This window comes from Rhinolophus sinicus, linkage group LG01 (genome assembly GCF_036562045.2).
Source record: "Rhinolophus sinicus isolate RSC01 linkage group LG01, ASM3656204v1, whole genome shotgun sequence".
Lineage (NCBI taxonomy): Eukaryota > Metazoa > Chordata > Mammalia > Chiroptera > Rhinolophidae > Rhinolophus > Rhinolophus sinicus.
Genome location: NC_133751.1, coordinates 183,765,314 through 183,781,504, shown reverse-complemented (window position 1 = coordinate 183,781,504; position 16,191 = coordinate 183,765,314). Strand labels below are relative to the sequence as shown.

The 16,191-nt window shown below is 35.7% G+C and overlaps 1 protein-coding gene across 4 annotated transcripts in view; it reads right to left on the bottom strand.

Moving 5' to 3' along the window:
• The window catches only part of ZDBF2 (zinc finger DBF-type containing 2), a 30,961-nt gene extending 16,201 nt beyond the window's left edge, over positions 1-14,760 (bottom strand). The window contains exons 1-6 of one of the 4 annotated variants that reach the window (XM_074340961.1): positions 14,421-14,760; positions 9,761-9,814; positions 8,967-9,043; positions 7,703-7,807; positions 5,825-5,938; positions 1,478-1,605 (exon numbers count right to left, since the gene is read on the bottom strand). In XM_074340961.1, coding sequence (XP_074197062.1) covers positions 1,478-1,605; positions 5,825-5,938; positions 7,703-7,762 — 302 coding nt within the window. In that variant the 5' untranslated portion in view covers positions 7,763-7,807; positions 8,967-9,043; positions 9,761-9,814; positions 14,421-14,760. Of the gene's footprint in view, positions 1-1,477; positions 1,606-5,824; positions 5,939-7,702; positions 7,808-8,966; positions 9,044-9,760; positions 9,815-14,241; positions 14,350-14,420 lie in introns of those variants that run through there. The other 3 variants (XM_074340943.1, XM_019726896.2, XM_074340955.1) reach the window with 3 other exon arrangements.
• Positions 14,761-16,191: the final 1,431 nt, after the last annotated feature.

Here is a 16,191-nt window from a genome sequence, read left to right as displayed (position 1 = left end):
TTTAAACATTGGGGGAAGCCAGGTGAAAGTTATACAAGAATTCCTTGTACCAGTTTTGCAACTATTTTGTAAGCCTGAAATTATTCCAAAATTAAAAAGATAAAAAATATTTTTAATGTCCATACACTTTAGCTCAGAAATTCAAATTATAGGAATCTATACCACAGAAACAGTTACATGTACAAATATGTTTGCTGAAGCACTGCTTATACATACTGTAAGCTGAAATTTATACTGACCCTAAGATAGGGTAAGTCTATCTTTCCACCAGCTAAAAAAAACCACGTATTTTTTTCTAACTTTTCCCATTAAAACCTTTTCACCATTGCTCAATTCTAAGTTGGTGACTTGCAAAGCATACTTGCAAAGCAAAGTAGAAAAAAGTTTATCCTTTTTTCTATTGGTGCTTAACTCAATTAATTCTGCACAGATGTGCTAATGATCTCTTTTGCCTTACCTTGTCCAGCTGCAGCTGCAAACTAAACTCACCGCAATACTTAACCCATTTTCTACCAATATTTTTCTTTAACATAGGGCATTAACTCTTAAGTGTTATAAAAATATTTATTTTTATTAAAACAACCAAAATAAATTGATACAAGAGAAAGCTATCAACATACTGACAGATTACAAAAAGAGCCACCTCTATTTGATATCAGTTCACAAATCATACCACTAATGTGGAATTGACTTCGTTTTTACTTTGATTACACTTTGCTATTGTCACCAGCTTTTGTTACTAATCTTTCAAAAGCTATTTTTGCTCCCACCTTTTTCCTCTACTTAATCCTATGACATAGTTATAAAACATTTTAATAATATATGAGTATTTATTGGCCTAAAACTTATTTGGGAAAAAGCATTGTGTAGTCCATATATTTTATAGTAAAATTTACTTAAGCTAGAAAATAAATTTTTAAATAATTGCAAAGGGAAGTTACCAGATAAAATATCACTTTATATTCCCTGATTCAAAGACTCACTTTAAAATAAGAGAAAGACAAATACCATATGATTTCAGTTATATGGGAAATCTAGAAAACAAAATAAATGAACAAACAAAACAGACACAGACTCATAGATACAGAGAACAAACTGATGGTTACTAGATGGGAAAGGTATCGGGGGTTGCTGGGTGAAAAAGGGTAAGGGATTAAGAAGCACAAATTGGTAGTTACAAAATAGTCACAGAGATGTAAACTACTGCATTGGGAATATAGTCAATAATATTCTAATAACTATGTATGGTACCAGGTAGGTACTAGGCTTTCAGGGGGATCACTTCATAAATTATATAAATGTCTAACCACTATGTTGTACCTGAAACTAATATAATATTGAATGTCAACTATAATTGAAAAAAAATACATTAATTAAATTAAAAACCAAAGATTCACATAAGTATTGAAACATTAACACAAACATCTATTGTAACATAATAACTATGTACTAATATTGTTCCACTCAGTTACTTTACCTGCTTTCTTGATAATGATATGGGTGGTGCCGCAGTACATCCTGCAAGAAACGTTCCATCAAACTACTGGTACCCATCCGTTGTCTATTCTGTGTGGTCAAGTATCTGTGCTGAGCACTGGACACATGCTATAAAGAAAAAAGAAACTGAATATTTTTCAATGGATAATACTCATTAGTAGTGGAAGTTTCATGAAACAGATTCATTTATAAACTCCTAATAAAAGTATAAATTGACATACCCTTTCTATAAAGCAATTCTAAAATATGCATCTAAAACCCATAAAAGTATCTTTCCCGTAGATACAGTAATTACATTTCTCTAGATCTCTCCTAAGGGAATCATCTTAAATATGGATGATTTATGCAAAAAAAAAAAAAAAAACTGTTTATCAGTGTAACAAAAAACTGGAAATCTCCTAAAATCTTTACATTATATATGCCCTAAGATGTAATACTTTGCACCTATCTAAAATAATACAAAAAAACTTTAATAACATAGAGAACTGTTACATATTAAGGGGAAAATGGGGGAGTGCACAAATCACAGGTGTACTTTTATCTCAACTACAGTTTGAAAATATATAGACAAGTAAATGGAAGAAAATATACCAGTATCTTAAAAGCATTTGTATCTATGTAGTATGATTATGGGAAACTTTTATATTTTTCTTATAAATTCTTATATTTTTCAATTCTTATATTTTTACTTCTAAAAATAAAAATTTCTTAAAAGAGAGAAGACAAGGGTGGCCAGATGGCTCAGTTGATTAGAACGTAAGCTCTTAACAACAAGGTTGTCAGTTCAATTCCCGCCTGGGAAAGTGGGATGTGCCCCTGCAACTAAAGATTGAAAACAGCAACTGGACTTGGAGCTGAGCTGCGCCCTCCACAACTAGACTGAAGGACAACGACTTGGAGCTGATGGGCCCTGGAGAAACACACTGTTCCCCAATATTCCCCAATAAAAAATAATTTTTTTAAAAAAAGAGGGACAAGAGTTGGATCGTTGTATTTTTTAAAAGTCAAAGAGTAATTAATTCACAAAAAGGCCATCATTTTTTTTCAGAGATTAAAAATCCTGCCTTAAACAGATTAGAATAAATATATTATGCTTTTCTGTTTTGTAATTCTTTCTACAGTTAGAAAGATTCTGCCTTTACTAGTATTATTTAGTGGACTACCAGGAGGGATGAAAAAGAAGTCTGATAGCTACTGTGCACCTATAACATATCAGAGTGCTATTCTGTTTACACAGTAAGCTCACTGAATTTTCACTGAGTATGAATCTTGTCCCCATTTTCACATGAAGAGATTACAGCACAAATAATTAAGAGTAAACTGCCCAAAGTTGTGTACCTAGCAAGTGAAAAAGCCAGGATTTGAATCTGAGTCTAACTCTAAAAGCTTCTTCTTTTCATTGTATTATGCTAGTTCTAGTGCTAATAACCATATTTCTAAAGTAAGTTAGACAATTTAATAACATATTTTAATAATACTTGGGGGAAGTAATGTTTTAAATACCATTGTAAAGGTCTCAAAAGAACTTAAAACATTGTGTTAGCTCTTGACCACTATTAACAACTCTTGGAATTATTTCCTTCCATGCTGACTTTGAGGGTCTACTCTGGTGCTGCCTGAGCCCCAGTAACAATCTGAATTACAACTGCAAGATTCTCTGGCTACAGAACACCCCACTGCCCAGTATCCATGACCAGGACTAGCCTGCCCGGTGGTGAATGGGACAAATGCACAAGGGAACAAATAATCGTTCAATTAAAATCCAACCTTGTCCTCTCTCTACCTAGATAAAAATTTGAAAAGCATGCAAATGGAGAAGTGCGCTTACATAAAATTTACATAAAGAAAAGCACACAGATCACAAAGTAAACACATCTATAACCATCAAATCATGAGAAACTAATAAGCACCCAGAACCCCCTTAATATCCCGTACCAATCTAATATTCCGCCCTTTTCCCAAAAAATAACTATTATCCTAAGTTTTAATATCATAGATTAGTTTTAAAAGTTTCTGAATTTATATAAATGGAGTTATAATACAATATATGTTCTTCTGCATTCAGGTCTTTCATTCAACATTTGTGATACTTTTTCCTATTAGCCGTAGTCTGTATGTTTTCATTTCTGTGTAGTATGCCGTTCTATGAATATACCATATTTTGTTCATCAACTCTTGATGAACATTTGTGTTGTTTGCAGCTTTGGGCTATCAATGCTGCAAAAACCTTCTTATATGTGTCTTCTGGTGCCCATGTGCACGCACTCTGTTGACTACATTACTAGGAGTAGAACTTCTGGGTCATAAGGGTTTGCTCAGCTTTAGTACGCCCTTCCATAGTGGCTGTTCCAATTTATACCCCCACCAGCAGTGTATCATAACCTCCACTGCTCCACTTCTTCAATACTTGATATTGTCAGTCTCTTTAATTTTAGCTATTGTAGAGGGGGCTTAATGTTGTATCACTGTGGCTTTAAATTGCAATTTTTGTGACAGCTTTTCATATTTACTGACCACCTGGACGTCCTATTTTATGACGCCGTGTTTCCCCGAAAATAAGATCTAGCCAAACCATCAGCTCTAATGCGTCTTTTGGAGCAAAAATTAATATAAGACCAGGTCTTTTTATTATAGTAAAATAAGACCGGGTCTTATATTAATTTTGCTCCAAAGGACGCATTAGAGCTGATGGTCCGGATAGGTCTTATTTTCGGGGAAACAGGGTGTGTGTGTGTCTCAAGTCTCTTCTCATTTTTCAAATAAATGTTCTTTTTTTAATGAGTTATAGGAATTCTTTATTTATTCTGATATGAGCTCTTTTGTTCAATTATATGTGTTTCACGTATCATCTTCTCTGTGGCTTGCCTTTTCACTTTGTGTATCTGTGTGTGTGTGTTCACAAATAGTTTTACTGGTGTGCACACACATACAAAGTACATCTAGTATCTTTCCCAAGAATAGTTACATCATCTTGTTTCTTAACTTACAGTCAGGTTTACCAATTTTTTTGTCAGTGCTTCTTGTGACCAGTTTAAGAAATCTCTCCTTATCTCAAAGTCATGAAGATTTTCTCCTACTTGTTTCTTGAAGCTTTATTGTTTTACCTACAATGTTTATATCTATAATGTACTTGGAATTGATTTTTGTATCCAAGATGATTTAGCAGTAAGGTTTCATTTTTCCCCCATATGAATATCCAATTGTCCCAGTATCTATTATTGAAGAAAGTGTTGTCATCACTGCTCTTTAATTCCACCTTTGTCATAAATCAAATGTATATATGTGTTTCTGGAGATTCTGGTTTATTTCCATGGTCTTTCTAACTTGGTACCACTGTCTTAATGACTATAATTTAATAATAAGTTTTAATATCTGGTACAGTAAGTCCTCTGACTTCGTTCATCTTTAAGATTCTTCTGGTTCTTCTTAGCCTTTTGCATGTCCACATACATTTTTAGAATTGTCTTAATCTTCATTTTAAAAAGTTTGCTGGAATTTTGATTGGAATGTCATTGAATCAATGTATCAGTTTGGGCAGAACTTACATGTTTACAATGTTTTTCCAATCCATGAACACAGTATATGACACCAACTATATAATTTTTCTTAAATTTCTCAATGCTTATAGTTTTCTTTATAAAGATCTTATACATATTTTCTTATATTTATTCCATATGAGCTGTGTTCTTTAAAGCTGTTATAAATATCTTTTCTAAATCTCATTTTCTGTGTGGTGTTTGTATATAAAAATACAATTTCTTTTTATGTTGACCCAAAAAGCTTCTTAAATTCACTTATCAATTCTAATATTTCATCTAGGTATCTTTAGAATTTCCTATTCCACAATCACACTGTTTACAATACTAGTTTCATTTATTATCTAATCTCTATAATTTTTATTGCTTTTTCTTTTATTTCCCTGGCTAGGATCTCTGATAAAATATTGCATACAATTTAATTCAAACATCAAGTCTATTTTCACTTAATATATTTGGGTTTAATGTTTTTATTTTTAAATCTATTTTTAGTATTCTTGCCTATACAATGTCCCTATATCTCTTCTTTCTGGCCTTCTTGTGGACTATTTTTTATTGTTCCAATTTTTCCCTTTCTGTTAACTTAGTAGGTGGAGACGTTTTTCCTAGTCCATTAGTGGTAACAGATTATAACAAGCAACCCTGACCTATCAAAGTCTAACATTTCTTGTTACTTTTACTCTCTTCTTGAACAATTCAAGGTCCTTAGGTATTAACTCAATTTACTCCCCTTCTAATTTATATGCTCTTGTTGTTAATCCCACAAGATACTATTCATTTAGATTGCCTACATATTTACCTTTCTTTCCATTGCTCTTCATTCCTTCCCGTATCTCTGAGCTTCCAACTGGAATCACTTTCCTTCTACATGAAGAAGTCCTTTTGCTATTTCCTTTAGTAAGGGTCTGCTGGTGACAAATTCCCTTAATTTTTGTTTTCTGAAAATGTTTCTACTTCGCCTTCTTTTTTAAAGGATATACTTATTGAATACAAACTTCTAAATTGATAGTTGTTTCCTTTATTTTGGCTTCCATCATTTCTGTTGACCTGAGCCACATATTTCTTCACTACCTTAATAGCTCTCCAAAGGTTTGAAATATATATATTTATTCAAGTTTTTACAGTTTATAGAAATTACCTTGGCTGTCATCAACAGTGTTTTTAAATGTCAGTTTATTGCAGGCATATCCAAATGTCTAAAAATTATCTTAAACCTTAAGCAAAAAAATTATATGAAAGCTTATTGAACAGAACTTGTAGTTAAAAAATTAATGTTTTATCATTATCAAAGTTTCAACAAATAATCTCCCAGTCAAGTAATCTAATTTATGAGAGAAATATTAAAGAGAGCTTTGAGATTTATTATCTGCCTCATCATGTTTATAACCAGCATTAAAAATTATTTCTTTTTAAGAAGGTGGAGGTATGGAAATCACAATAGAGACTTTTCTTTAGTATGAATTTAAGTGGCTACTATTAGATAATTAAACAAAACAAATGCCACTAAACGGAATTTTTAAGTATTATATTGTAAACCTGTATTTGATATCATCTAAGATGAAACAGTTTAGCAGTAGCAGAACCAAAACTTCATTATATTACTACTTCTCCTATGACACGATTCCCTTATGAATTTAGATGGAAAAATCCTCAACAAAACACTAGCAAAGCAAATCTCGCAACATATAAAAAGTATTATACACCATGAACAAGTGAGATTTATCCCAGGATGCAAAATTGGTTTAACATCTGAAACTCAGTTAATGTAACTGCTGTAGGCTGAATTCTGTACCCCCAAAATTCATATGCTGAAGTTCTGATTACCAATGTGATTATACTTGGAGATAGGACTTTTAGGAGGTAATTAAATCACATCATACACAAAAACTAACTCATAGTGAACAAAGACCTAAATGCAAGAGCTAAAACTATAAAACTCTTATTGGAAAACACAGGCATAAATTTTCACGACCTTGGATTCAGCAATCTTTATGACACCCAAAATACAAGCAACAAAAAGAATTTTAAAAAAGCTAAATTCAACTATAGCAAAATTTAAAACTTTTGTGTATAAAACCATAAAATTCAAAGTCTTACCTTATTTTACAATGTCTTACAAAATCTAATTCTGTGAATTCTTCACCTATAACTCAACACCAACCCCCCATCTACCCTACCTCCACTGCTGCCACACTGGCCTCCTGGCTTTTGGTTAGCATGTCAACTACCCTTCTACCTCAGGGTCTCTGTCCTTGCTCTCTTTTCCCTCTAGCTAGAAACTCGTCCTCCAGATATAAGCAAGCCTGACTCCCACACTTCATTCAAATCTCAACTCTAATGTCACTGCCTTAACCTTACCTGGCCACCCTACCTAATATTGTACACCCCTCTTTATTTTATTTTCCTCCTAACATTTATCATAATCTGACATATTATGTACTAGATTCATACGACTATTTTGTTTTATTGCACTATAATGTAAGCTTCATAAATAAAAGGACCTGGTTTTGTTCACAGTCATATCCCTAGAACCTTAAACACTATCAACTAGTAAATTCTCAATGTGACCTGTTCAACGAATGAATAAATGAATTTAATAAAATGTAAAAGAACAGAAAATCACAACTTGGTCCTTTGAGGTATTACCCATATTAATAGGATCCTCTCACCTGTTCCAGATTATTATAGCGCACACAGCAATAGCTGCAATATCCTTGTCTGCTCTGCATGTTGAATAACCAAAGCCAAATGGATATTGTCGTTGAATACTCAAACTGTAAAAAATGGCAAAATCACAATAATTCCTTACTACCATGAGGAAAACAGCTATGATAATATCGGAGAACAGAAATTCATTCTTAAGTCCTACCCACTCTTATTTCTCATAATACTGAAAATAAATAAGACTCCCATGAGCTATGGAATCAATCAGTGAGCTTGGAGTAGAGATGATAGCTATGCATCTTCTAAAAGAGTTACTTACTGCCAACATTTGAAGCCTAAATTTTTTATCAGTTTTCTGATAACTTATTAGCATTATTAGGATTGATTCAGTATTGAAGAATACAGTACTCAATTTCAAAGAAATTACTATTTCTAAGTTTTTACTATAGTTTTTACTATATGCTAATGAGGCTTATTAATTTTTCCCATTATGCTTCTATACAAAATTCCAGATTACTTGAACTGTCAGTGTCATATATAACATCTAATTTTCTGTCATGAGAGTAAATATACCACTTGTATTTTCTGTGTAGTCCAGAAAGGGGCAGATTTTTAAAAAATTTACCCAACAAAGTTGCTAAAAATCAAAATAATTTAGTCTCTGAAACACAAAACATTTCTCTTTGACAATTACATAAACCAAATAAATATAAGGAATTTTTTCCAATGAATGCAATGAGATTTCTCTACAAACAGTTTCTAAGTCTCTATCCCCTTCAAACTGTAATCCTTCAATATTACATACTGCAGTGGTTCCCAAACCAGGAGTATCAAAATCATCCCCCAAAATTCTGTTTAGTAGAGCTGAGATAGAATCTAGAATTCAGAATTTTTTAAATTCCCATGTAATTGTGATATATACCCAATTCATTCACTGACATAAAGTGTACATAGTTTACGATTATTTTAAGTAACAAATTCAATACAATGCAGTTTTTTGGCTGTGTTTTCTTAAAGTGAAAATAGAATTGTAAGAAATAATTTTATCAACTTTTTAACTCTAATTATTTTAAACATTGTCTATTGGAACATATATAATAGAATTATCCTATAATATGTTATGAATATTTCTGATAAGGATGACCCTGCAACAGAGAAAGTTTACTCATTGAAATTAATGGTTAAAAAATGAAATCACAGCCTCAAAACCAGTAAGATGAGAACAGAAAAACTTCATTAGGTCAAAATGCTATCATAACTTTCACTTACCTATTACTTTTTATTATGAGAAACTGACTTTTTGACTTCCAACACTTATGGGGGAAAAAAATCAATTAAATCAGTCTCTGAAATAAAGAATATATAAGAAATTACTCAATTTTTGGTCTTATGTCCATTAATTGACTTCATTTGTAATCTGAAGCAATGGAATGAAACAAGCTTTAAGTTGTATTTATAGATATGGTAATTTTCAGGCTGAGAGAACCCTAGAGCTTACAGCTAAACTTTGAAGAATCATAAAATAAAAAACTTTTTAAGTTTTTTTTTAAATACAATTAAAACATTTACAGAAAGGCAAAGTGAAAGCATGAGTCTAACATCACACACACACACACACACACACACACACACACACAATTTAAATACCTGAGATACTTTTTGCTCTTTAAGCCTTATGTCCTTGAACTCCCATGGCATTATTACTTGCCATTTCCATCATTTCTAGTGTCATATACATGCTACAATGACAATGAGCTACAATGAATGAGAACAACCTGTTGGCATTTTTTAAAATTTTGAAAAACTTAACTGAATCAAAATCCGCTGGTGAGGAAACAGGCACATGCATATTATGCGTATTTAAAATGCTCCCAAGTGATTCTGATATAGGTTGAACCAATAATATCTCATCATTTTTATGTACTAATAAATTCTTACTTATTAAAGGGATCATTTCTTTGCGGTCTGGGATTATATTACATTGCATGACTGAATGGGTCTTTTTATACAAACTCTGAATTCTACTGGTACCTGGTATTTTTATAAAATAACAAACCATTTACCTTGAGCAGAAAAGGGTAGGTATTTCATCAGCTATTATTAGTCCTGGCACACATCTGTAAGACAAAATAAAACATTTTTTTTAAAAGATAAGTCCCAGAAGTGTCTAGCATCGACAGAATAAGTACCTCCAATTCATATTTAAGTTTGAAAAGTGACACCATTATGTTTCCAATAATGAGGAAAAGATATTAACTCTTGAACACAAAGCACTTTACACATGACTCACTGAATCCCACCTAACCTCCTAAAATGCTCTGGAGCAGAGTAACGGTGATGGCCCAAATAACCCCCATCTAATACACCAGATCTCTGGGGCCGGGGAATAGCATCTGTAAAAAAAAATGTCAGGCGAAATGGTGCCTCTAACGAGGTTAAGGGCAAAGATACTATCAAACCCAAAATAAGCTTGAAGAGAAACTTTGAAAAGAAATATTCATGTGAAATTAAATTTAGGTCCTGGACTAACCACCCCACTCTTTGCTTCTGTGTTGGTTTTAATGAAAAAAACTGTCAATTCTTTATCATCTATCCATCTCAATCCACGATTCAGCCAAATTTTCAATGTTTTCTTTTTCCACACTGTTACGGGAAAAGTGTTGACTCTTATCCAGGATTACTGGTTAACAAAATATTCCAACACTTAAAACTCATAAGAGCTGGTGACACCACTGTATAAGCAAGGAATGAATATTTAGCACCTAGCCTGCGGAGGGTTCCATGTTAGAAACTTTAAGAGAGAGAGAAAAACATGACAACTTTCTTGCTCTCGAAAAGTAAAATGGAATTGGGAAATCAATGTAAAAATATCAGGTGGTATCTGAGAAACGTCTAAGTACAAAAATAATAAGTGCCAATGGTTCAGTTGCAAAAATCAGTTTTAGTTGGAGGGGCCAGGATGTCACAACGGATATGCTTTTTTAACTGGACACTGGAAAATTAGTAGGATTTGCTTATACGAAGGTCAGGAAAAGCTATCCCAAATAACAAAGAAGCAAAACTACAAATACAAGAAAGCACAGGTATATTCGGAGCTAATAAGTTGACAAGTTTTGGTGGAGCTAATAGTTTCATTTAAGAATTTAAGGGGAAATAAAGAAAAGTAGATTGGGTTTTGCCATGATAGCGTTTAAAAACAGACTAAAGAATCTAAATCTCGACCATACCTTTGGTTAGTATGGAACTATTTTGCAAAGCAGTATACTATACTCAGAGTGCTTTAAGAAAATTCTGAAACAATGGTTCTTTCCTACTCAAAGGAGCTTTTCACAGAATATAAACTATTCTGCACAATTTCCTAGAATACTCGAGAATTAGTTTATACCCAAAATATCAAAATTTAAAGAATCAGTATCCCTTAGAACAAACATTTAGTCTCATTATGCTTGTAAATTAGTCAGGAAAACACTAATTTTTTTCTTTACAAAAATGCCTTTATTTTTATTAGGAAAGTAAAACATACTATAATACAATTATAAAACTAAAGAAATAAAGAGCATAAAAATCAGCCATCGTCCCACTACCCATCAACATTTATCATATATTCTTCTTTGATCTAAACACGTTTTTACAAAAATGGAATGGTACTATACAGTCTATTCCACAGGCTTCTCTCACTTAACCATACATGACAAGCACCGATGAGCACCGCGATATGACACTGTATCATTCCAAAACAGAATGTTTAATGATTGCATAGCATTTCATTTTATCAGTGTAAGATAAAAGCCCTCTAATCTGACAAGACACAGTAATTGGTTAACTTTTTAAAAATTAGTAAGATTATTTTAAAAATACATACACATATAATCTTAATATTTTATCCAACTTAAAACATAGAAATGTATGTATGTTTGATTAAAGGTCAAGTTAGGCTTTTTTGTTTCACTGAGGGGTGTGTATGTGTGTGTATGTGTGCACGCCCATAGGACAGCTAGAGTTCCAAGTCATATTTTTTTCATACTGTCAAAAACCTCATCACTAAATACCTTCAACAAGTTTCCATTTTCGTTCCTCTAAAGCACAAGAACTTAAAGACATTTACAAAACCAAGAGCTCTATTATGATTAAGATTTTGCCCAACGTTTTACAGTTGTCACACCAAATGAAGTATTTTGCAACAGCCTTTTTTCCAATCCAAAGCATTCAATTTATTTTTTATAAAAATAACAATGCTATAAAAAAAAGACAATGCTTACCCTCTCGTTTCACTGGTTTAGGTAACATTTAAAACTGCATAAAACGATCTTGGGCAGTGAACAGAGATCTCAGAACTGTCTGAGACCACTTCAGCACAACTGTCTCAAAATAGAAATAAAGTTTAATTTATCTTTATAACACTATTTGTTGCACACCTGAGATCTGTACCTGCTGCAGAGATAAAACACATTGTTGAAATGAGTTCGGAGTTGTAGTGCGTGTTTCTCAAGCTGACTGCAGTGTCGAAATAAAGCTAACAAAATCAAGAATCCCTATGGGAAACATTTTTCAATTGCCTGACAAGAGAGACACCAATTTACTAGAAAAGACAATAGAAGGGCATTTCGTTTATTGAATGAGATAATCAAAATTACCAATCTAGGAATACGATCGGGGAGCAATCGCAGAACAATGACCAAATGATATTTAAGAATCATAATTCAGTGTCCCTTTCTTTACATTAACCTGATTTTCAACTTCTCACTACTCTGGATTATCCACTTAATGCTGGTTTTCCTCTGATGACAACCATTACCCTGGATACCTCCATTCAGTCTTATTAAAATAATAACAGCTAACTTTTAGTGAGTACTTAATTTGGGCCAGGCACTGTCAACAGATTCACAAGCATTATCTTATCTCATCTGAATATCAAACAGCCTGATGAGGTTGGTGTTATGATAACTACCAGTTTACAATTCAGGAAACAGGTTTAGAGCTAAAGAAGCAGTATCTTGTTCCAGGTCACACACCAACAACCAGTGTAGCTCGGATTTGACCCTAGGTCAATCTGAGCAGTTTATGCTCTTAATCTCTTACCTTCTATAAAACACTTCCTCTCTGCATTTTCAGGAATGCTAATTACTTGTTTTAATATTAGGTGAAAACAAATAATTAGGAATCTAATTTGCTGCAATAAACACTGTCACATATTCCAAAGAAAAGAGTAAAACTAATGTTTGGCTTAACTGCATCACTGCTCCCATTCTGAGATATATGCTAACAGTACCTTGGATTAGTGACTTTCAAACTTAAATATGTGGCTCACGAAATACATTTTATATCACAACCCAGCACGCACGCGCAGGTACACATGCAAGCACACACACCCGCGCGCGCACACACACACAGTTTTGCAAAACAATGCCCTCCTACATGTAATATAATGCTTTCTGGTATTTTCTATGCTATCTTATTTCGTTTTTTTTAAACTGCTAGTTATGACTCACCAAATAAATTTCACAATTCACCAATGGACTGAAAACTGCAATTTGAAAAAATACGCCTTCATATTATTAAGCAGAGCAAACAATATTTCATAGAAGATGGTTGTTACCCTCAAAATTCAGCTTATTTCTATCCAGTATCTTTGCCATTACCGGTGATACTTCATCAAATCTTTAAAGAGTGTCTGATCATTGGCAAAGGTGCAGAGAAAAGAAAATTCATGCCTTCCACGCTTTAGGTGCAAATCAGTGCAAGTTGACAAGGCAGTGAAAATATGTTTATGCATCGATATAGAAAACGTCCTCGATGTGTTAAGTAAAAAAAGCAGATCACATTAATAGCCAATTATGTAACACACGAATATACTTTATGAACCCCAAATTGTTAATGTGACTCTCTCTTAAAGATGAAACTGCTATGGGCTTTTTCAGTGGGTTTTTTTAATAGTATATATTTGCTGTAAAAAACAGATATAATTCTATTGTGGGGGTAAAAAACGTTTTAGTGCCTTTGAACCACTATCTCGTTATGCATTTCCACCACGCGCTGCCAGAATCATCGCGACGGATGTTAGAAGCTGGAAAGGGCCTTTTTCAGGAGCACGTAATAACGAAGGCGTAATTTAACCAGATTTACACAACTGTTGCACGGCGATAGTAAACTGATCGTTAACACAAAAATCTAACGTTTCCCAAACAAATTCTAATCGCAGGAGGCTGGTAAAGGCCTAGGTCTGAGGACAGCTGGACACAGCGCAGGGCTTTAGGGGAAGGGGGTTTGTAGACAGGTGGTTCCGATCTCAGCCCCACAGGTGCCCGTGAAAGTCCCCGCGGGTACAAAGCCCTAAATCCGACCTCCGCAAGCCGCCTCCTCCCCAGGCTCCAGCTCAAGGCCTCGTCCGCGGGCCCCTCCGTCCCAGGGCCCCCGACAGAAGCACAAGGCAGCCCGCGCCCCACCTCCACCCCACGCCCCAGCCACCGCGATCCCGGCCCGGAGACACCGGTCCCGCTCACGCAGAAGGGGCAGGTTGGGACTGGGGTGAGGGGAAGCCGAGGACCTGCGAGGCGGGTGCGGGAGCCGGCGAGCGGTCCGAGCGTCCCTCGGGAGGAAGAAGGCGCCCAGGGCGCGAGGCGAGCAGGCCCCACCCCCGGCCGCGCGCACAGAGCCCGCGGGCGTCGCCCGGCTGCGCGCCGCCTCGGCCAGCCCGCCCGCGCCCGCCCCCGCCGCCGTTCTCACCTCCGCGGTGGCCGCCCGGATTCCTTCCGGGCCTCGGTGGAGGCCCAGGACCGGTGGGTGCGCTCCCTTCCTATTCCGGTCCCATGGCGGTGCCCGGACCCCCGAGCCGTCCAGAGCGCCGCGGCCGCCCGCGCCTGCTGCCTGCTGCCCGCGTAACCAGATATAGGAGCCACTCGCCTCTCCCGCCAGTGCGAGAGGAGAAGCAAAGTGAGAGCGTCACTTGCAGGACCCGGACCCCAGTCACGACTCAACCCACGTAGTCCTCCAGGGGCAACGCAGCGTTGCAGCCCCGATTGAGGTTTGACGTCAGGGAAGGTGCGAAAACAGGGCCCCTTCTGACGCAGGAGCAGCAGGACCGCCCCCTGCCCACCCCCATCCCCGGCGCTGGAGCCCCCTTCCTCCCGCCCCCAACCCTCCCCTCCCCGACATCTTTTAAAGCGAACACTTCCTCCAGGGTCAGGGCCCCACTCGGAGCTTATGAAATCAAACCTGTTCTAAACAAAATGACTAGGCTTAGAGCGCAGTTAGGACGCGAGATAGACACCAAGGTTTTATTATCTGAGGGGCCAAATAGAAAATGCTTGCCAATTCAAAGCAACACAGGAGCTGGAGAAAAGAAAAGGGGACTAACGGGCTAGTCATTTGCGCTGTTTGGTGTATTTCCCGCAGTGAGATGCATCTAACAAAAGCTGCTGTTTAATGAGCGCTTGCTTTGTGCTAAGCACTGTGTCTAAGGTTTATACGTGTATTCTTGCATTTCATCCTCGGAGCAACCCTTTATAGATCTTATGATGAATCCTGTTATACCTTTTTGACGAACGAAAAAACCGAGGCTTAAGAAGGTTAGGTATTCGAAGACACACACTGCACATGAAAGGGTTACAAATATTAACCAAAATCCACTCATTCAGTGATACTCCGTACTCTCCACTGCGTATATAGTGCTGTGCAAAAACATTTTAGTGTAATGGGGGACATAAACCTGAATCTATCACACTAGTGAATGTATCATGATAATCTGTGATAAGGAAAATAATCATACCTAAAATGGAGACAGCTTCCAATTGGCGACCTTATGTCTTACGTGAAAATAATCTTAGAATGAGTTACTTTGCTCTTTGGTTACTGCTATAATTATTACCCTTTTCTGATAACCTTTTGACTTCGTTCTTTTCCATTGTTTTTGCATTCACAGTTTCCATTCTTTATGTATTTTTCAGCTTCTGCTTCCCCCACTGCATCTTTCTCCCACTTTAAACCTGGGCTATTGCAACTGTTTGGTTTATAACCCCCTTTAGATTTTTTAACACAAAAAAAGTACTGATTTCTTTTAAGGCAAGCTCTTTCCACATCCCAACCTTGGAATTTGTGAAAGAAAACCCATTATACATTATACATTATACATTAACCCAGCCTGTGATATAATGTATTTCACAGATGCTAAGACACACATTTTTCACACTTTAACGTCTCTGAAAGCCGAATGCATTTTACAAACTGGTCTCTTAATAGTGGCTGGGGGCTGTATCAACCTAGTTGTCGCTGCCTCCACGTAAAGAAACTTGGATGTAGCTAGCTGTTCAAATTGTCCTTATTTCAAATGAATTAAGTGCATTGTGAATAAAAACCACAGCCCTAAGAAGAAGGAATTAACTGGTTATAGGAGTCTCTCAAACTTAAAGAGAGTTTTTCCTAGGAAAAGAGGGAAAATTTTTCTGAGACAAAAAGGAGATTCTTCCAGCACTTAGAGAGATATAGGGCTGGCTAAAAG